This window comes from Balaenoptera acutorostrata, chromosome 8 (assembly GCF_949987535.1).
Source record: "Balaenoptera acutorostrata chromosome 8, mBalAcu1.1, whole genome shotgun sequence".
Lineage (NCBI taxonomy): Eukaryota > Metazoa > Chordata > Mammalia > Artiodactyla > Balaenopteridae > Balaenoptera > Balaenoptera acutorostrata.
This window is the reverse complement of record NC_080071.1, coordinates 11,480,221-11,503,007: the sequence shown is the minus strand read 5'-3', so window position 1 is coordinate 11,503,007 and position 22,787 is coordinate 11,480,221. Positions and strand designations below refer to the sequence as shown.

Below are 22,787 nucleotides of genomic sequence, written 5' to 3'. Positions count from 1 at the left end.
CCAATTCCCTCTCCTTTCAGCAGGCACAGTGTGCGGGGTAGACTCTATGAGGAGGGAGAGTAGGGAGGGCGGAGACCCCAAGTATGCTTGCTGCCTAATCCTGCAAAACGGCACAGTCCTTTGACTTCCCCCATCCCTATGGTTTCTCTCACCACACATGTTGAAAGAGTAATCTTTTTTGATGGGTTTGCTTCCTCTCCACCTCCTTTACTCCTTAACTGCCCCCTCTACCCCCTCACCTGGAAGTATTTCCTCAAAGCCCCTATTTGTCTTCTAGAAACAAAATCCACAGACATCTCCTCAGTCCTTTTTCTCTTTGCATTCCCTGCATCATTGAGCCTTCCGATCATCCCTCCTGTATGAAATCTCCCCTGACTTTCCATGCTGCTAACCGTCCTTATGGTCCTCTTGCCTCACTCATCATCTTGGCCACTTCTGCTACTTTACAAGATACTTGGGTGTCTAACCTTCTTAGATTGTAAGCTTCTAGAAGTCAGAGACTGTGTCTTGTACAACTCCACATTCCACAAAGCCTTCCACACAGTAATTGTGTAATTTACATTATGAGTGTTTTATAACAATCCCCAAATCCTAGTGGCTTAAAACCACAAAGGTTTATTTCTTGCTCACGTTTTGTGACTCTTGCAGGTCAGCTCCAGCTCTGCTCAGCTCTGCCCAGCTCCAGTCTCCAAATCTCATCCTTTTTCTGGGATTGAGACCAAAGGAATAACAACCATCTAATTTACCTGGTTCTCACCACAGAGCATTGGGTTAGTCTCAGTGAGTACTTGGAATTGGTTTCATAGACTCACTGAAGAATTGTTATGTGTCTGGACCAAGTGGGACCTACCTTCCTGGTAGATTCCTGGTATCTAGAGTGGGCAAAACAAGGTGAACAGCCCCTTAATCCAGAATTTAATGTCACCGAGGTTTGTTAGTATCCGGGTATGATCAGTGTTGTAGGCACTCAGTAAGCTTATGCTCTCAGTGGAGGAGATTCATTCTTTCTGGAACAGATTGAGTCTGATGCCAATTCCTGGCAAGGATGAAGAGGGCCTTAGTGGGACTGCAACTAGTTAATGAATTCCATCACTCTGTCAGGGACACGAACTGCTTGTTAGAGGGCAAGATTTAAGACCCCCGGAAGTTAATGCCCCCCCTTTGAGCACTGGCTGATTCTGAGCCTTTCGTGATACAAAACTCAGCCCCTAAAGTAGCTATAACAATAAATCCAACTACACCAAAACTCACCATGATTTTTTGCAATTTCACTGAAAATTTTCAGAGGCATGGAGGGAGTTCATGTTGCACAGCACGTAGCATCTTTCCTGTAAATCTCTTTACAAGAAGGAAATCTCTTTTAGATAAGTCTCTTCTCCTAAAATCTCCTCCTGATTTGCCTGTGGGAAATGGGGTGGATTGAAGGGTGGGAGACCTGCCTTTCTTCATCCTTCCCCCACAACAGTCAGCACCTCCTCTTCCAAGATGCTCTCTCCTGCCCTGCAACATGGCTGGGGAGTCTCCCTTCTACTCCACAAAAGGATTATCACAGCATCTTTCTCTTAAAGCCAACCTCCTTCCTCCAGAAACCTTCACATAAGAGCTACCAGGAAGACATTTTCTCCATTTTGTTATGAACTGTACAGATATGCTTTTCATGTGAGGTTGGATACAGTTATACATTCACTCATTAACTTGGAGAAATCTATTTCAAGTACCTGAACTTCATCTTATATATGAGCCTTCAGGAAACGGGACAGTTTGGCTTAGTGGATAAGTGCTTGGACCCTGAGCCCACCTGGGCTCCTCTCCTGGGGCTTCCACTTTCTATCTGGGTAAAACAGACAAATTAGGGGCTTCCCTGGTGGCACAGTGGTTAAGAATCCGCCTGCCAATGCAGGGGACACGGGTTCAAGCCCTGGTCCGGGAAGATCCCACATGCCACGGAGCAAATAAGCCCATGCGCCATAACTACTGGCTTGCGCTCTAGATCCCGTGAGCCACAGCTACTGAGCCCACGTGTCACAACTACTGAAGCCCGCACACCTAGAGCCCGGGCTCTGTAACAAGGGAAGCCACCGCAATGAGAAGCCCGTGCACTGCAACAAAGAGTAGCCCCCACTTGCCACAACTAGAGAAAGCCCGCGTGCAGCAACAAAGACCCAACGCAGCCAAAAATAAATAAATAAAAATAAATTTAAAAAAAAAAACAGACAAATTACCTGAAATCTTTCAGTTTTAGATTCCAGATCTGTGAAATGGGGAAATAATAGTACTTGTCCCATAGGACGGGGAGTGGTATTTCATTTAATTCTCACAACACGTAGAGTGCTTAGCATTGTTTCTCGCACATAAGTGTTCCCCAAATATTAGCAATTATTTTTATCTTAGCAATATTTATACCAGCAAAGAGAATGCGTTCCAATCACATATTTTGTTGAAAACCTATGCAGTGGCTTTAAATGTGTCTGCAAATTTTTGTCACTCCATCAGGACAGGCAGTCAAATTCCCCTCTTCCAGAATATGGGCTGGCTTTAGGGCCTTGCTTCCAACCAAACGAATTGGGCAGAAGCAATAACATGTGACTTAGGAGGCTAGCTTAGTAAGGCAGTACAGCTTTCTGCTGGCTCTTTCTAATGTGTCTTGGGACACTTGCTCTGGGAACCCAGACGCAATGCTGTGAGGATGCCCAGAGCACATGGAGAAGCCATGTGTTCTGGCTAACAGTGCCATCTAAGGTCCCAGTTGACAGCCAGCATCAATCAGCCACTGGACATGTGGGGAGGAAGCCTTCATCATGACTCTGCAGGCACCATCTGACTGCAACCAACACCTCAGATCATAGCCACCTAGCTGAGCCTGGGGTAGGCACACCCAGGTGATGTGGATATAGCAGTGGTGAATCTTGACCAGAGTTGCCACTTATATTCTTTATTATTTCCTAGCTGTTTTCATGGGTGAATGTCATACTTGCAGAACAACATATGAGTTACATATCATCTAAGTGGCCTCATTTTTAGGCATATTGACAAGTGGCCTTTGTAAAACAACATTATATGGTTCCATAGACTCCTATGGCCATCATAATACTCGTTACACTTTAATTATTTCTTATATTTGACACTAGACGATCCATTCTGCGCGAGTAGGAACATGGCAGCCATAGTTACCATTGTATCCTAGAATAGTGCTGGCATATGCTAAGTGCACAACAAATATTTGTTGGCATGTGTATAGATGGATGGCTGTCGTTCATCTGGTTTAAGATGTTTCGAATGGCTTTCCAAGTTCTGCTGGCCTAAAAGACCTGCTGGCACCCCACTTTTACCATGAGCTGGCTTCTGCTTACTTTCTGGGTTTATTGTCTACCTCGCTCGTTCCTGGACATCACATTCAAGACTTACTGGATCCCTCAGAGTTCACAAAAACCACGCTATTCTCTACCTCTTTCCATCCCCCACCCAGCCCTTGGCCTTTGTACTTCTTTCCCTCTCTCTTGAATGTCCTTTACCTCTCCTGGCAATGCCTGAATTCCTGTACTTCCACAAGTCACTTACCTGATTCCCCAATATTTAAGCCTCCCAGTATCCAAAGCTGTTTGTAAGTCACACCTGGCTTGTGGCTCTTGTCAGTGTATCGCAATGATTGTTCACAAGTTTTTCTCATTTTCAGGAACAAGAGCCCTTGAGGAAGGGGCCTTTGTCTCAGAGATAAGATGCTCTATAAATATTTATTGAAGAAATGAACAGACAAATCTCCTCCTTTGGAAATCTTGGCATTATCTAGAAAAATGGAAATCTACCCAAATTGCTTTATGGGAGTCACCATTGTCCATTTGGTTTCTTCTTTAGGCTTATGAAGCCTCCAGAACTCTGGGTTCAGATTAGAAATCTACTATGAGCCAGTATCCCTCTGAGCTAGTCTCCTCAAGAGATAGTTTCTCAGGATAGTTAACTCCAAGATTTCTAGGAAAAGTTTGTCTTTGTGCCTTGAAAAGACCTTAACACGTAAGTCTAAATACCTTATGACATCAAGGTACTATGTTTTGCATTTCTTGCAAAATACCTTCATAAGCATGTCCACGTGAACTTCATGATAACCCTGTGGGTCATGTAGGGTGACATCAGTTCCCCTCAGGACAGATGAGAAAACTCAGGTTGAGAGATGTTAAGGCACTTGCCCAAGGTCACACAGCAGAGCTGTGTGGAAACTAAGGAAAAGAAAATCTGTCATCAGAAATCCTGCCAGCAATGTTTATAGTTTACCTATTATGTTATATTCCTTCCAAGTCATTCCCATTGATCATTTATATAATTTAAATAGTAAACATCATTTTTACATGGGTTTAATTTTAATTTGATTTTTCTTACTTAATATTATATCATAATATTTTACATGTTACCAGATTACTGTCATAAGAGTGAATTTTACTGGCTGTGGAATAGTCTCTTGCATGGATAAAACATTTAGTTCAGCATTTCCTTACCTTTGGACATTTTGTTAGGTTCTAATTCTTCTCATATTTGTAAATAAGGGTGCATTGATCATGTGATTTCATATTTCATTAATATTTTGGATTATTTTCTGAGGACAGATTTCATATTTGATATTAGGAGAATAAATAGATATTAGGAGAATAAATAGAGTTCAGTGTTTTTTAAAATGTCTTAATCTGGGTCCTTTACAAAAGTGATATTTAAAATTACTGTGTGAAATCTTTAGAGAAACTTGTAACTGGCAACCATTTAGTAATACTGTTATTATGGTATTTGAGATATGAATGTAAATTAGTCAAATGGTTTAGTGAGATTCCCATGGGGTCTTGTCAGGGTAAAATTTATGAAACGGTGCAACTATATACTTAACAATTTGTTGTATAAAATACAGTACAAAAAACTATATACTTAAAGCTTTAAAAAAAAAAAAAAAAAAAAAAAAAGCAGGTGTCAGAGCCCTGCTTGCTCAACTCCCAGACAGTCCAGGGCTGGTGGTGATCCAGGACCATGACGGCCACTCAGTCAACGGCCTTTTGAAGTAGCCAGGAGTACAGCCGGTCTCATTGGCTGCCGTCACCGCGGTGTCTGTAGGCTTTTCTATGGTGGCAGCGTTATTTACGGTTCCCCTGCCAAGTTTATTAGCTCCGCTCTGGGTGCAGTAAGTCCTGTAAGCAATAGTCTGCTCTTTTGGGGCACACTCTTGTTGTTTTCTGAGAGAAGCTCCAGGTCAAGTGATGGTCACACGAGTCGTCATGGGGGCCCATTGCCCCCGGTTGTCTCTCTGGAGGTTGGTGTTGGACGGCCTCCTCACTCGAGGTCATTGTGCCCACGGAGCAATCCCTGCAACTTCAGGGCATGGTGGGTGGTTAGGATCACCAAGTAGCGTCCTTTACCCTTAGGAGGGAGCTGGCCTTGAGGGCTGCTGATTTCCAGGTTTTTAGATACCCCCAGTATCCTGGTCGGATGGGGTGGCTGGCCAATGCCTGGAGGGCATTCTTGCATTGTTCCATTTCAAGTGGTCCCAGTTTTTGCACTAATACTCCAAGGGCGATTCACCTTGGACCAGGAATGTAAAGGTCAAAGGGTTTAGCTAACTTAGGGAGGTCCAGGGCAAGGGTCTGAATTGACTGCACTTTCCATTCTTGAAAGGCCACTTCTGGATTCTATTCAAAAGGATCATCATCTTTTCCTTTCAGTGTTTCATATAGAGGCCCAGCTATTAGACTGTAGTTAGGGATCCAGATGCAGCAAACCCCGGTCTCCCCAGGAACCCCTAAGCTGTCTTCTAGATTCAGGAAGGGTGAGGCTGCAAATGGCTTCTTCCCTTTCCTGGGGTGGGCTTCTCCGACCTTCTGTGTGAATGAAGCCCAGGAAGGTCACCTTAGTTTGTGATATTTGAGCCTTTTTCTTGGACACCTTCTATCTTTTATTGGCTAGGTAGTTCAGAGGCCTCCTTAGTCGGGCTGGTGATCAGAATGTCATCTGCATATTGAAGGAGGGTTCCCTTCTCCAGAGGTAGATCTTTTAGGTCTCTACAGCCTGGTTCAGCTCCTTTTCTACAATACTATGACCTTATGAATGAACTGCCTAGAACCACACACATTAGGTATCTGTCAAGAAAGCTCCAGAACTTTCCTGGGGCTGGGAGCGCATAGAATACACATGCATGCGCACACTCAGGGTGCCTGGCCCAGGTATGTGAGCCTGGCGTTGGCGTGTCCTCTCACTTCTACAAGGGTGGGAACAGCAGTGCGGGGCCTACAGTCTGGCCCTTGCACATGGATCAGCAACTCTCCTAAGAAGGTGACCCCGTCTCACAGCCAGAGAGATAGATTTGTAGACACTTTGAGCTTATAGAAAGATCAAGGTTAGTCATATAACCTAATATAAAACATGGATTCCATGTCAGTTATCAGGTTTTCAGGATGCTTTCCTTCCTTTCTTCTTTCTTTACCTACCATTTAATTAGAACTGAGCATAGAAAGTTGAATAAGAAAAACTGGGTCCCTCCTCAAGGAGCTCCCGTTGATGGTTTGGTTCCATCACTGCCTTTGGTATTGGAGCAACATGCCATGACCTCCCAGTATTTCATCACTTAGAGTGATCTCCAAAGTTGAGTGCACGCACCCCAGGCACAGTGCAAGATAATCTACTGGGGTGAGAAAGAGGGAAAAAATAAAAATTTCCATTTCTGTTTGGTTCATCTCAGTCTTTCCTAATTTTTATTTTGGGTGTTTTGTAACACACATAATGTATTAATTCAGTAGTACACATAGTACACCCACACCCACACACACACACACCCACACACACACACACATATATATAGTATGTCCCCAATTTTATTTTTATTTTACTGATAGGAATCTCTGATAATAAAGTTTGGAAACCACTGCTTCAGAACAAGGAAAGCTATTCTTTGAGGCAGGAACCACATCTCTTTTTTATTTTGTTCTCTGCTCAGAAAGCTATGGGCTCCTCAGAATGGCCATTGCTATATGGCCTGATCTCTTGGCTAACCTGGTTGCCTTACGAAGCACACCAACACGGTACACACACTTTCTCCTCCTCCCAGGATGCCTCACCTGCCCCGTAATCACCTTGGACATTTGGGAAGAGCTGGGAAGCCAAGAGAAAGGTGGGGTGGGGGAACAATCTCTCTTCAGCTTTGCCTACTCTTGTTCAGACAGATGGCTTGTCCAGAGAGAGCCGGTATATTAGTCCACACCAGTCCTTGCATGCTTTCTTTCCTGGCTCCTGTGAATTTTTGCTTCCCATTCTGTGCCAAATAAACCAGAACAATGAGACTCAGCCTGAAATCACAGGCTTCTAACCTCCATGCTTGTTTTGAAATTTGAAGGAACCTACCGATTCTAGACAATCCCTATTTGATTGGAAAAGGGGGACAGAAACTGTAACAGATCTCAGATTTCCTACGGATATCTCCCCTGACCATGAAAGCTATTGAAGATTAACTTGGCGGGGAGAGCTATGTTCTGGGGGGATCCAGTCACCAAGCCCCGGGCGACCAGTCATCCTGGCCACGTTCCCCATAATCAGTGTTCTGCAGAGGCCCGTGGAGCTGAAGACAGGACACCCTGGAGAGGCTCTGCCCCTGGCAACTCAGTGTTCAGCTAAACCTACCCCTTTCACCAGTGTTTGACAAATTCTGCCCCCTCTTTTAGCAAGATGTGCCTAAGGCTTCACAGTCTTAAAAGTATTTTTCATATACTTCAATACTATACCTAGACTTTTTTGTACCTAGACAAAAGTCTAGGTATAGTATTTAGATATAAACTTCCAAGGAAGAAACAAATAGTAACCCTTAATAGTGCTGAAAAATACTAGCAGATTATGAGTCCTTTCGTCTCCTCTTTAAAAGAGCGCCTCCGTGTATTCATCTCTTTTCATTTTCATGCCTGTCTGAGGGCAGGCTCATCCTAGGAGAGTTACGAACATCTTCTCCCAACCCTCCATATTCTGAAATCTCTGGGGAACTTCCTGACACGTGCTTGGTTCAAAGGCTTACTCCTCTCAAGAGCACCCATGTTGAAATCAGGGAAGAGAAATAACTGGTTCCATGCGAAGAGCAGGACCCCCTCAAGTGACTACCCCAAGAAGACTGGTTCAAGACAAGTGAGGGCTTCGTCGTTCTCATCCGCGGATGAAGGAACTGAGTGAGGCTCCACTTCTATTATTAACAGTAATAACAGTACAATAGCTAGACGTGCATAGCATTTACTCCAAGCCTACACTCTTCTGAGTGCTTCATGTCGATTAATCTATTTAATCCTCAAGCAACGTTATGATCCTAGTAGCCCCACTTTCATATGATGAAACTAGAGCATTTAGAGGGCAGTTTGCTTGAGGTCACACCGTCACTGAATGACGGGACTCATACCCTAGGAGTCTGGCCCCAGAATCTTTTCAGGGGTTTGTCCTAACTTACAGAGCCAGTCAGGGGCAGGAACAAGGACACCACATTTCAGTCTCTCAGGTCAAATACACCTTTCCCTGTTCTAAACACTGCATTCTCTGATTTGACTGATTATAAATTGCTTAAACTTTTCACATCTTGAGCTACTTATGTGAAGAGCCGGTTCTAACTTCACTCTGTGGCTGAAGTTCCGCTTCTGTTCTGGTTCCTCCCACAGCCAATGCACTTCTTGGAGAAATCATTTTCCAGACTACTTTCTCGGGACATCATTTCGCCAGTCCATTTCCGCATGTGGCATTATAGACAACGGAATTCATCTGAGAAACACCCCGGGGAGCAGATTCCGAAACTGGGCTGGACAGGGTACACCAGAGAGGGCTTCTGTGTTGCAGTTTGCCCTGGACAGGAGAACCACTCTACCTTTAAAAGGCTTCCTGGGGAGACAGCAACTCTACACACAACTCCTCCTTATGTCTGACAACAACGTTCCCTGGCAATAAGTTCCCTTTTCTGATTTAAACCTTTCAAACTGCAGCTTAACAATAAACAGTCCCTGAGCGCCTGCTCTGTGCCAGGCACTAAGAGTTTATCTGCATTCTCTCATTCTATCCCTCATCAACCCCACGAGGGAAGTGCTGTTATTATCCCTCTTTCTTAGACCTGGAGGCTAAGCACAGATAGATTAAGTAACTTGCCCAAAGTCAAACAACTATTTAGTGGTACAGCCTAGATTTCAACGTGGACAATCCCCCTCCAAGGACCAGTTTGTAAACGCTATAATGGGCTGTCTCTCTTTTGAGGCTCCATTTCCTGTGTACAGGACCCTGTGCTAGAGAGAAGGGCTATTTGCTGGCATCTGGATCATAGAATTGCTTCTGGCCACCCCCCCCCCCTTTTTTTTAAGCAGATAATTAGCTTTAAAAAGCCCTCGAGTTCAATGTTCATTGAATGTAGGAGGTGACTAATTGTGGTTGGGGATATTTTGAAGGGCATGTACATAATCACTGGCTGGAATGGATGATGAAAGGCCACTGTGGTCCCCCCTGCTGTGGGGCAGAGGTCCTTGTAGCCAGATGGCCTTGTTCTGGGCCCTGACTCCCTGTGGTCCCGCTTTCCTGTGCTTTCATAACCCTTGGTGCTCACCTGGTACCTCTGACATCTCGCATGCTCCTCTGCAGCTTCCTGTTTTCCAGTGAGGTGTGTAGGATGAAGGGATGGTGCCAAGGGCCTGGACCTGACCTACACTTACCTGTGCGTTCTGGGAAGCAGGCCTTGCTTCCTAACAATCTAACAAAATGCTTTGGGACTTCAAACTTTCCCAACCTCTGATCATCAAAGTAGAAACATTATTGCTCTACCAATAGAGCACTAACTTGTGTGAGAGACATAGGGAATCATGTTGTTGGCAGTAACTGTAAGTGTACTGAATAGCATTTCTTCATGACTATTAGTGTGAATTTACACAAACATAGTTAGGTACATACCTCAAGACTGGGATGGAACTTGCTCAACAAATGTAATATGAAGAATTATGGTGGGCTCAGATCTTTTAAAAATTTTCCTTTCAAAAAATGCTGCACCTGGAATATAGCCAATATTTTATAACAACTTTAAATGGAGTATATTCTACGAAAATCTTCAAATCACTGATCACTATGTTGTATACTTGAAACTAACATAATCTTATAATCAGCTATACCTCAAAATAATAAAATGCTGCGAGGACTTCCCTGGTGGCGCAGTGGTTAAGAATCCGCCTGCCAATTCAAGGGACACGGGTTCGAGCCCTGGTCCAGGAAGATCCCACATGCCACGGAGCAACTAAGCCCGTGCGCCACGGCTACTGAGCCTTCGCTCTAGAGCCCGTGAGCCACAACTACTGAAGCCCAAGCAACCTAGAGCCCGTGCTCTGCAACAAGAGAAGCCACCGCACTGAGAAGCCCGCGCACCACAACGAAGAGTAGCCCCTGCTCGCCGCAACTAGAGAAAGCCCACGCGCAGCAATGAAGACCCAACGCAGCCAAAAATGAATAAATAAAAATTTATAAATAAATAAATAAAATAAAATGTTGCACTTGATGTCGTCCCCTTCCAACTTCCTGTTCTTCACCTGCAGTCAGAATAATCTTTCTAAAACACAAACCTGGTCACATCACGCCCATCCTTAAAACCCTGCAATGGTCCCCATTACTGTCATGCGACAGTGCAGTCTCTTTTTTTCTTAATATTTTTATTTTTATGTATTTATGTATTTATTTATTTGCCACATGGTTCAGCTTATGGGATGTTAGTTCCCTGACCAGGGATTGAACCTGGGCCCTCAGCAGTAAGAGCATGGAGTCCCGACCACTGGACTGCCAGGGAATTCCCTACATTGCGGTCTTCACAGGACATGCCCTGAGCCCCACTCTGTCCTTTGCCCCACTTCTCTCCATACTCCCCCTAGCACTACGCGCTTTAGCTGTTCTTCTTTCCTGCTTCCTCTAACAACCAGGCCTCATACAAGCCCTTCTCTCTGCCCCGTAACAAGCTCTTCTTTACCCTCCCACAAGGCACACACTTCTCATTTGCCTAATTCTGATGCGTCTTGCCCTGATCCTCACTCAAGCCCCCATTCCCCTTAAACTAGGTCAGGGGCCTGCGATGTGTACCCTATCCCAGCCCTTATCACCCTTAATCGTACTTACATGTTTAAGTGGCCTCCTCCTTAGCAGCTCTGTGAGGGCAGGAAATGGGTCTGCCTTACTCACATTGCTGCATATAGGTTGTGGCATAGAGTGGGACTCAACAAATATTTACTGAATGAATAAATGTATCAATGACATCTCCAAGATCTATTGAACTGTTTCTGTCAGAACTTCAAAGAGGATCGCACAAAAACTACAGATACCTGAACCAGGCTGATGTAGAGAGCTATTAAAATAGATCGATATATACATACATACATACACTTAGCCACATTCCTCATCTTGACTCAAGGGAGACAGCTACACTATCACCGGGAAGCCTTCCACCAAAGTGGCCCATCAGTCTTCTCGCAAACTCTGAACCACACTAGGTAATTCTAAGCCCTACCTGGGAGTTCTCAAAACAGGATTGTCGGGCTTCCCTAGTGGTGCAGTGGTTAAGAATCCGCCTGCCAATGCAGGGGACACGGGTTCAAGCCCTGGTCTGGGAAGATCCCACATGCCGTGGAGCAACTAAGCCCGCGCACCACAACTGCTGAGCCTGCGCTCTAGAGCCCCCGAGCCACAACTACTGAGCTCACGTGCCACAACTACTGAAGCCCGTGCGCCTAGAGCCTGTGCTCTGCAACAAGAGAAGCCACCGCAATGAGAAGCCTGTGCACCTCAACGAAGATTAGCTCCCACTCACCACAACTAGAGAAAGCCCGCGCGCAGCAACAAAGACCCAACGCAGCCAAAAATAAATAAATTAATTAAAAAAACAAAACAAAACAGGATTGTCCTGGGTCAATCTTATGATCAAAAGCGTCAAGTGTATTCAAAATGAAACTGAAGCTAGTATATTCACTTTCTTAAACATGGACTGAGAAGCGTTCCTTTGGCATGGATTTTGTTTTGGATTTTGACCTAGGAATCAGTTTCCTGTTGATTACAGCATGCAAAACATGCCCATATTTTACACAGACATATGTTCCGGAACTGATTCCGTTAATGCAGTGGTTTTCGAATCTCATTTTGTCTCCCACCCGCGCCCCCCACTCCCACGCCCGGAGATATTTGGCAATGTCTGGAGTCACCTTTGATTGTCACAATCTGGAAGGGATGTTACCAGCATCTGGTGGGTAGAGGCCAGGGAGGCTGCCAAACATCCTAGAATACACAGGACAGGCCCCACAGCAAAGCATGAGCTCACCCAAAGTGTCAACAGTGCTGAGGCCGAGGAGCTCTGAGTGGAGATGACACTCCGTAGATACCTTGGTGCACAGAACTAGGCCCTCTTTTGTCTGTGTGGTGCTCTCCATGACGTATGGGAACAAAGCAGAAAAGAATACATTAAAAAGCAATAAGAAGGCTGTGGTCCCTCCCCTGCCTGTGATTTAGAAATTAAGATGCACAGCCTGTCTCTAAAGTAGAATTATTCAGTTTGGGGAGGTTTCCTAGGTAGATCCCAGTCTTGAATCAATGAATCTCCTATGGAAATATCATAATACAAGGCTTTTAGTGTGGAATTGAATAGACTCTTGAGTGTGAAAAGGAGTTTTGGTGAATTCAAAACCATATTTGTTTTTCTCATTGAAACTGTTCAGGTCATTTTCTTTTTCTAAGAGTATAACCATTTGGACAAAAATATCCATTTGATATGCAGGTGAAATGTAAATTGCTACTCTTCTACACAGACAATCCAGTGTATTTATACTTAATCCATAAAGGCATGATGTTACAAAACACATTTGTATATTGTGAAGCCATCTGGCATCAAATTTTCCAATTTATAGACAACTTTGTATTTACATAACAAATTATTAAATCAACCATTTTTCCGGTTTATAAAAGGTCACTGAGGTACACACACAGTGTGTATAAAAGCAGATAAGGCTGATAATACATATTTACAGTAGATACAAATTAATCTTTCATATTTGAAGATAATGTTTTTTATATATTTTTTCTATATCAGACTGCCCACTGTTAGCAGGATTTCCCGTGCTTGAGTTGTTTATTGCTTTTTGGCTCACTGATTTAATATTCACTTCTGGGTTGTTTACACACAGAATTACTAATGTTCTTATCTCTTTGGCCAATGCAAATGTGATAGCGTGAATGAAAGAAAAAGATAAACAATAATTCAGTATTACAGTTCTGGTTGGTTGATAGTATTTGTTCATAGTCCCCAAATGAGTCAAGTAATGCATAACTCATTTTATACACTACATTGAAAAGTCTTGAGTCTTGCATTACATCATTTGGGCATAAATGGACAAAGTAAACAAGATATCAGATTTTCAGTAAGGTCTAGAATCTTGGCTTTCTTTTCAGAAAGAGCAAAGTCACCAGCATCTTAAGCATCTTAGATTTTAAAATCTCAATGCGAAACCACTTGTGACTTAACAAGGGAACTTTGCAAACTGCATGGAAGATTACCAGAGTTAACTACAATATGTTATCATGGTCTGAAATGAAAAAAAGAATCACCTCATGGGACAAGTCAGCTGAAAATCTTCATAAAACTTACAGAAAGTAGAACAACCACCCTCCACTCCTCCCAAAATTCTGCAGTGTTATGTTCAAAAAAGAAGCTTGTGTTTACTTAAAAAACAGACACAGCAAATAACTCAAAGTCAGGGTTCAAATAAAAGACTAAAAGTGGCCCACGATATCACAAGGTATGAATATTCTTCTCAAAGAATTTACATGCACAATAGGACTAAAAAGTACAAACCAAAAATGTTCCTTAAATAAATAAAAACCCTGATTGCTTTTAATTCTACAAACAAGACAAATAAGTGCAGCTCAGTTAGATTTCACTCATTTGAAATAATCTTTAAAAAACACTTAAAGGTATAGTTTATTCTCCTTGTGCTTCCTAAGACTGTTAAAGGGCACAAAATAAAATTAGGGACTATTAAGTTCTTTAAAGGAGCAAAATTTTTTTCATTCTGTTTCCATTCTCAGATTTGTTGAAAAAAAAAGTTTATTTTAGGGAATAAAAAATGTACTAATGTAGAAGGGCTAGCCTTCATTTTTAAAAAATGAATTGAAAAAAAAAATGAATTGGCTTTAATACAAAGAGAAAGAAATGGCTCTATGGGCAAAATTCAAGTACGAGTGACCAAGTTTTTTAATTGTAAAGTAGGTGCAACATTTAAAAAAATGTTACAGCACTGCATGACCTGTAATGCTAACAATATTTACATTAACTGCTTACATGAAACCACAGAACTGTAGAAGAGAGAAAAAAAGAAAAAAAACCAAACCTGTGTGGACTGAAATAATACCTAGCACCTACATCAAGCCATAAGCAACCAGTGAAATCATGGGCACAAACATACTTTACATGGTCTACTGATGTAAAGTATACACGGGTCAGGGATGCACAAACCTAATTAGTTTAAAATATCAAAAAGAAGGCTTGGCAGACATACACTCAGTCTGAAGACAAAAAAGCAAAGGCTAAAAAAACTTCTACATATCAACACACACAAACACCCACATACACGCAGACACACCCAATACGCAAACACACATATGCTGTGAATCTGTAAATAAAAACAACCGTGTAGACAAAGCAGTAGAAAAGCAGATTGGTACAAAAAAAAAAGGACAACATTAATGGTTTAAACATACCAAACACATCAACTTAAAAGTAGTCAGCTAAAGTACACAAGGTTACTTCAGGTAACTGCAGGAAGGACCAGGCAGGCAATCCGGCCATGACAGGAAAGACAAACTCAACCTACCCCCAGGAGGAAGGGTTCCCGCCTCCAGGCCATGAAGCCCAGCGTAGCCAGTTGCATTCCATCAGGCTTGGGGGTAGGGGTGAGAGTGGGAATGGAAAGGACAGAGAGACACAGGAGACCTGGGAGAAGAACTAAGAGCTGTTGATATCAAAAGTGAGCCCAGGTGCAGTGCTCTGTGCTGTGGTCCCGAGAAACCAAACAGAGGAATGACCTTGGTCTCCTTTTTCCTGAGTGACTGGAACTCTGCTACATCGTGGGACTGAGGAGTTGGAGGGCTGGATGAGAGAAGAGAAGCGAGGTGGTGGGCATTTAACCGGTTCAGAGCCTGCCACTGGAGGGCCTCCCAGAAGCCAGAGGAGTAGGCTGTGGAGGGAGTCCCAGGTGAGGGGAAGAGGCAGCGCTCTCCAGAGGGTTAAGGGTTTGGAGGTGGGGTTGGTGGTTCTAAGAATTAAGGGATAAGGGATCCCTTCCTCTGACAATCCATCAATTGGATCCAATCCAATCAATTTCAGGCTGAAGGCCTGATACTTGGCTCAATTGCCTGGGAGATAGGGTTATACCACCACCACCAAAACTGTGAAAAAAAAGACATTTATGTTGTGCTACATTTCTTATTAATAACCTTGTACTTTACAATGGCTCACAGTTTTAGGTTTGTATACTTGCAATGTAGTATTTTCTCTCTACATTTGTTTCACATTTTTTTACTTAATATAATATAAATAATTTGGTTAATAGATTCAACCTGCACATTTCAGCCACATTAATATATATATAAGAATCTGTGAATGGTATAAATAATTCTTTAAATAAAATAAATCTGATATGTTACATAATACTGATAAAAAATTACCATTGCTAATAATTTCGTAAGCCACCTTAACTTCTGGTGTAAGTAATGCTGATGAATGGATGTGAAACTTGCTTTCATGATTTGTACTTAGTTTTGCTGCTATAGAAAAACTGAATTATAATCAACCTTACCTCTGATAATGGTTTCAAAGTGGGGCTTTGCCTCCGTGTATGGAAACAGAAAGTTTTATCTTGTCAGGTATTGTTTGCAAAAAAAACCTCAACTCTGAGCCTCAGTGGTGGTGCAGCATAAGCTTTCTAGTTCAAGAGGTGGCTATCAAGTGTTAACTACAGACATGATTGAGTAAAATATCCCATCTAAGATTTTTTTTTTATAAAACCTATTCTACTTTAAAACTTAGGTAAAAAAAATATGCAACAAATGGTTGCAGTTTCTGAATTCTTAATTTAGACCTGTGAGCCCTTGTCCCTTTAGAAATCTGCAAGGTTTCGATTTCCTAGACACCCGAAATCAAGTCCAGTGCTTCCAGGCAAGGTTCACTCCAAACAGACAATATAGATGGACACTCAGTGGTGTGCAGTGTATGTCATAATTCAGTTAATACATTATCATGCCTTTTCTCTGCTGTTAAATACAAAAACAGCATCTTTTACATTATCATAGAAAAGCATTTAGGTTGTATTTTTATTTATCACTTTACACTTGTAGTCTCTGGTAGGTGTACTCCATAGAAACCAAAGAATTTTGTACACTATTTCTTTGTACAATAAAAGATAAAGTGTGCATTAGGTATGCTTGTACATGACAATATTGTACAATATTTACATTTTTGATATCACCATGAAATTCTGCATTTTCTATATACAACATGGAAAATTCTTCAGAAACATTTGGACTATTTCTTATAATCACAATTTTAGTATTATAGAAAAAGAGTTTCTCAGTAATCTCTTGACTATTTATCACTCTCATCATTCAGGGATTCTGATTGGTTTTCCAGCATTCATTATCCTTCCTGATCAAAAAAAAAAAAATATTGTATCACTGTTTCTTTTAGCACCCTGTGGCGGTGTTAACTATCTGCCATAGTATAAATATTGATATAACAGTGGCTATATCAATACTTATATACAGCTATATCTGTGCACATTCCTTTAATAAACACTGCGCATTGGTGAAGTAGTCCCTGTTATCTGGAGATCTTCCTCCTCTTGGGTTTGGGGGGTCTCATTTGTCTGTCTCCCTGTGGGATTTGGTGAACCTGGAAATAAAAGAGATGGGGAAAAAAACAACAACAACAGAGATTGAAATCACAAACACCATATGATTTCTGACAAAGAAACAGGGTAGGGAACAGACTCTGGCCCTCATTTTCTATCATTGATATCCTGAGGCATTTAAAATGTTTACCAAGGCCCAGATCACAGCGTGCCCACAGTCACTACAGAGGATGAGGAATCTTGGAAATGAACAAGCAGAGCAACGCTCTGTGGACCCCCCCCCAACTAGTGGAATACAGAGGAGGAACTGGAAAAAAAAAAATCAATGTGGGAAATGGGATTTGCAGTCGCTACCCCCCGCTGTCCATTTAAGACAAAAATAAGACGTTTCCCATCAGAGATTCCCTGGATCACTAATTTCACTGAAGTCTGGAAAAGTGGATAAATATATACTAAACATATTTTCTTCTTTACTTCATCACTGTACTTATTTTATAACTGCTATGAAGGATCAAAGATAATACAAACATGCTCACAGCTCAGCCCAAGGAGGTTTACTTAGGAGAAGAATCGGATGGAGAACAGAATACCACTACCATCTGTTGGCAAATCTAAGCGTGTGTAGTCTGGGAACAGCAATTCATACAACGCATCTTTATATACTAATGCAGAAACTAGCCGCATTTAGGGCTGTGTATCAGATCGAATGGGGTGGGGCAGCAGCAGAACTTGGTTCCCAGGTATCAGATGGCATGTATGGTTTTGAAGGGCAGAGGACAAGTGCAAGGGAGGTGATCAGGTGCCCCACGTTGTATTGCGGCGGTTGTGATACAGATAGGAGGGGGCAAGGTCAAGACCCAGGAAAGGCAGGATGCGCCCAAGGCAATGGTGTAGTAAATGCTTAACAACCAGCTCCCTGTGGAGGGACACAAGCCCACTGTAGCATATGCCAATCTCTGTGGTATAATACGTGTTTCCACCACGGCCAATTTCAGGCTACCAATGGGATGTCACAGAACTCAGACTTAGGAAGAGATGTGCAGAATCAGCTCTCAAGATCCACTACAAGTTGGCTCAAATGCATGTTTTAAAGGTAACGTTTAGATAAAAGCAAAGGCCAATGCTATTCAGAGTCAAATACAGAAAACTTTAAAAAATATTATATTTCAAAAATAACACCTATGAGTTTCTCACACTGCTTCATCCTTCTAACCCCTCCATATACATTCTTTAAAACCACTAGTCTCTGATAAAGAGACAACTGAAACCTTTTTAAAATTGAGGAAAGAAGCCTTTATTCAAGACTGCAAACTAGTAACCTGTGGATCAAATGTGGCCTGGAAAGGGATTTTATTTAGCTATATGGTGTTTTAATATTTCAAAAATAGTTGGCAACACTAAAAAATGAGAAATTTTACTTCTAGACTTGTAGCATCTCATGAAAAATGGGAAGATCTTGCAACACTGACACAATTCCTCACATGGCTCAGATGTGCCTCAGCATGGAAGCAGGAGCTCCTTCTGGACAGAGCACAGCCCCCAAGTTGCCAGGGTCCCCAGCACTGCTGACTGCCTGCTGGCCACAAAGGCCAAATGTCCTGAGACAGAGACTAGCGAGATATTGTCAAACCCATTTCTCTTCTCCCTGAGCAGGCACGGTGTATAGTACATTTACTAGTCCCCTTGAATTAAGAAGGCCACATGATGGCCTTTGGGTCAGGCCAATGGAAAGTTAGCAGAAGTGATGAGCTTTCAGGTCTGGCCCATAAAACCTATCCTGGTGTCCTCTGTGTACACGGTCTTCTCTCCCCTGCTGGGCTGGATGCAAAGGGTGTAATGGAGCACTCTGAGGCCCTAGGGAAGGGTGGAAACTAGAAATAGAAAGAATCTGAGCCCCTGAATGACTGTGCGGAGCAAGCCCTTCTTCAACCAGAAGGAGACCCAAGTGAGGAACCATCTTTATGGCGTTGAGCCTCTAAGACTGAGAGTTGGTACACAGCCTACCTTGACCAGTGCATCTTGGTTGGCATTTCTTAATCCACTGAAATTGCTCTTTTACTCATACCTGACCCCTTTTACTTAATGATATTATTTGCCTGGCCCTAGAAAGCGTTTGAGTTTATAATCTCTGCTCCAGAATTTTCCTATAATTCTACCAGGAAAGTTAACATCTCAGGGCCTCAGTTTACCCACTTTTGAAATGATGTGTCGGATCACAAAATCTCTAAAGTCCATACCAATCCCAACACTCTATGAACGTATAACTTATCTCTGTCATTCCATAGCCACTAGATGACTTGTTAGGGTTCAGATAACCTTCTTAACAGTGTCAAGTAAACGTAAATTACCTTTCATTGCTGAGTAGCTTTCGATAATTCACATTTATTAGAGATTACCAAAATTATATTTTGAGCATTTACATTAGCCAATATATAAATTAGAGAATGATGAGTAAACTTCTCACATTCAACACTATTATATGCACCATCCAATAAAAATGAAAAGAAAAAGTAGACTCTACTTCTTTAAAACCAGTGGTTATAGTGTTAAATAATTTAACAACAGGATTTTGGGCCAAATATTTTATTGTTTTACATAATAGTAGAAAGGAAATGAGAGATCTATATACTCTTGATCTTGACCCTATGTTCAATTTCCCTTTTTGTTTTATGGGCAGAGTGAAATTCATATTACTGAATACTTAGGCAACACTAATGATCACTGCTATTCTGAGAGTCAAATGTAAAAGCTGTGATTTGAACTTCAATATTTTGCTGCTCACATTTTAAAAGAATGTTATATGGGGAAAAAAAGGTACTTATCTCAGAAAAAAAACATAGTTAATACCACTAGGTTATTTTTTCTTAAGTTATTTTTAATCTTTTCTGATATCAGTCTTTTTCTGAGCCTAGTAATTTAGCATTGCTATGTGAGTTGCTTGACAGTACTTAAGAGACTTTACCAAAAAGTATAATACAATTTATTTCCAAAGAAACATATAATAATATAATGGAAAAATAAATTAACTTACAGTCCCAGACATTTTGTCCAGTTCACTCATGGCCTCATGAATAGCAGCTTCTAAATGGTTATTTAGCTTTCCACTTCTGGAATTAATGAAAACAACACACCAGATTAACAAATTAAAGAAACAAAATCTCAATGTAATTCCCTAATCAGAGAACAGAAGTACCCATTCCACAAGAGAAAGTCAATTTATATTCACATTTGACAATTCAGATGACAAAACACTCTGGGATTCTCACGACTGAATACTAATGATAAAGTCACATAACTACAGAAAAAAAATTGAACACATGATTGGGGAAAATGGATTCTTTCCCCATCCACATGTTTCTTCCATAGTCTGATGATTTTGCAAGAAAGCTGGGCCACAGATCTCTTTTCCCACCGATGTAGCTTGTCCTCTGAGAGTCCAGCCTGCTTTGCATTGCCTTTTGTTCTGGCTTGTCTCTTTTGCAGGCGGTCCGGCTGTGTAGCCAGAGGAAGGGCTCTGAACTTCAGGCTCTGGCCACTAGGGAGCTCCCTCTACCCTCTCTGGAGCGTCCTGGCTTCAGGAGTTGAGCAAGTGAAGGCTGAAATCCTGGTGCACATTTGTTCCAGGTGGGAAACAGTTCAACTCGCTACACCTGAGGCTCTGCCACATTTCCCCCCCACCCCCGCCCAAACCAAAATGACATAACTATTTGAGCAAATAAAGAATGATGGGCTCAGAGTGTCTATCACTCGTCTGACCTTTTCTCTCCACTCAGTGTACCATCACATGTAGTATAACACATGGAACATCTGCCATGATTGAAAGTTTTATCTAGGAAGCTGTTGAACTAATTACTAAAATCAGGCAAGTCTACACTATCCATGTCTATAGTTATGTCCACTCTAAGTTTTCCTTCTTGATGCATATAAAGAATTACCCAATTATTCTGAGTACTAAGGTGATTCATTTCATTTATCTTGTCACGACAATTACCAGAAAAGCTGCAGAGGTAAACCTTTTCAAAATAGGCTGTTAGCATGGCTCTCCAAGAATTAAGTCCTATCCCAGCATCTACATGGAGACTGGAAATTTGCAGTTGTAGAAGACTTTGGCTCACAGACCCATTTGGTTTGGCTCACATCATGTTTAGAAACATATTTGAGCTTTAGTGGAATGCTTTTATTTATTTATTTATTTAAAAAATTTATTTATTTTTGTTCGTTTTTATAAATTTATTTATTTTACTTATTTATTTTTGGCTGTGTTGGGTCTTCATTGCTGCACACAGGCTTTCTCTAGTTGCGGTTAGCAGGGGTTACTCTTCGTTGTAGTGTGAGGGCTTCTCATTGTGGTGGCTTCTCTTGCTGTGGAGCACGGGCTTCAGTAGTTGTGGTGCACGGGCTTAGTTGCTCCGCAGCATGTGGGATCTTCCCAGACCAGGGCTTGAACTCGTGTCCCCTGCATTGGCAGGTGGATTCTCAACCACTGCGCCACCAGAGAAGCCCTAGTGGAATGCTTTTAGATGAGGCCTTTTGGTTTACCACAGCCCTCACCAACTTTTACCCTCATACACCAGGACTGAAAAATTCATACATTTAGTTTCTGTATATAATCCTGAGTAGTATACTGCCAGGTACCTTGTGTATGCTCCATATATTTACTAAATAAAAATATTTGTCTAAAGCTGAAACAACGGCTCCATATTTTGGGAAATATATATGCACTTAAGTCAGTTTAACTGAAAGGAAAGATTAATGTAGCGGTTGTAACTAAATTATAAGGGCAATGCAGCACCAACATCTTCCCCCACCTTTTATTGGCCTGTAAGCTAGCGTCTAGCTTTTATATTCTTCCCATTTACTTTTAGAAATGTAAACAATGCAGAAAAGTGCATAGAATAAATTAGCAATCCCTATCAAACCCATTTCTAAAAATAAACTTAATAAATTACATATTTCCTTTAATTCTTTTTTATAAAAAAATTAAGCTGAAGTTCCCATTTGTTATCAATTCCTAGTCCCATACTCTCCCACCCTCCTCCCCAAAGGCAACTAACTGTGTTGTGTATTCTTACAGTGTGTTTTAATATTTTATATGATATATCCATGAACAGTACCTAGTATTGTCTTTTACATGTTTTTTATATATATATATGAACAGTATCTAGTATTGTCTTTTACGTGTTTTTTATATATATATCATACAAATGGTGTCCTGATATACCTACCATTCTGCAACTTTTCTCTTTCCCTTGTATTGCTATTTTTGAGTACTGTCCAAGTTGATATAATCTATTCACATACTGTCTTTTATTTACCTACCTTTTCCAGTTTTAAGGGGCCCTGGGCATCTTGTGGAGTCAGTCTGAGTTCTTTTCCCAATGAGGAGTTTGCTAAGCATGATTCTGGGTGACTGGACAGGAATCCAATCCCAGGACTCTGTAGGGCAATTTAAGCTGAGCTGGGGTTGGGCTGGGGCCCCTTTTGTGGACTGTTTAGCAAACGTCTTGACAGTATCACAAACTGCCCAGTTGCCTGACAATATTACACCTTCTGTAATGTGTTAAATAGCTTTATCCTTACTATTTCTTTTGTATAAAAGTATGAACATAAGTTTAAAAGATATTTGTTATGCATTTTTATTTACTATCTTATGGGTTTAAAATTGACTATGTAAAAGTTCTAAATATCTAAAAACAGGTAAAATGTTTCAGTGAAAAACCATCAGAGAATCTTGGTTCTCTCACCTTTAATAACAAAAATAGCTAGTATTTATTAAAAACTTTACATGTGCCAAGAATTGTATTAAATCTCTATATACATTATTTCATTTAATCTTTATAACAATCTGATGAAGTAGGTATTATGACAACTGTTTGTATGCAATACTTCATGACT

At 41.5% G+C, this 22,787-nt stretch overlaps 1 protein-coding gene across 13 annotated transcripts in view; it reads right to left on the bottom strand.

Moving 5' to 3' along the window:
* Window positions 1–16,334: 16,334 nt before the first annotated feature.
* MBD5 (methyl-CpG binding domain protein 5) overlaps window positions 16,335–22,787 on the bottom strand; it is a 405,271-nt gene continuing 398,818 nt past the window's right edge. For all 13 annotated transcript variants that reach the window (XM_057551289.1, XM_057551283.1, XM_057551288.1 and 10 more), the window contains 2 exons: window positions 19,924–19,999; window positions 16,335–16,933 (listed from right to left, as the gene is read on the bottom strand). In XM_057551289.1, the coding sequence (XP_057407272.1) occupies window positions 16,862–16,933; window positions 19,924–19,999 (148 nt within the window). In that variant the 3' untranslated portion in view covers window positions 16,335–16,861. The remainder of the gene's footprint in view (window positions 16,934–19,923; window positions 20,000–22,787) is intronic.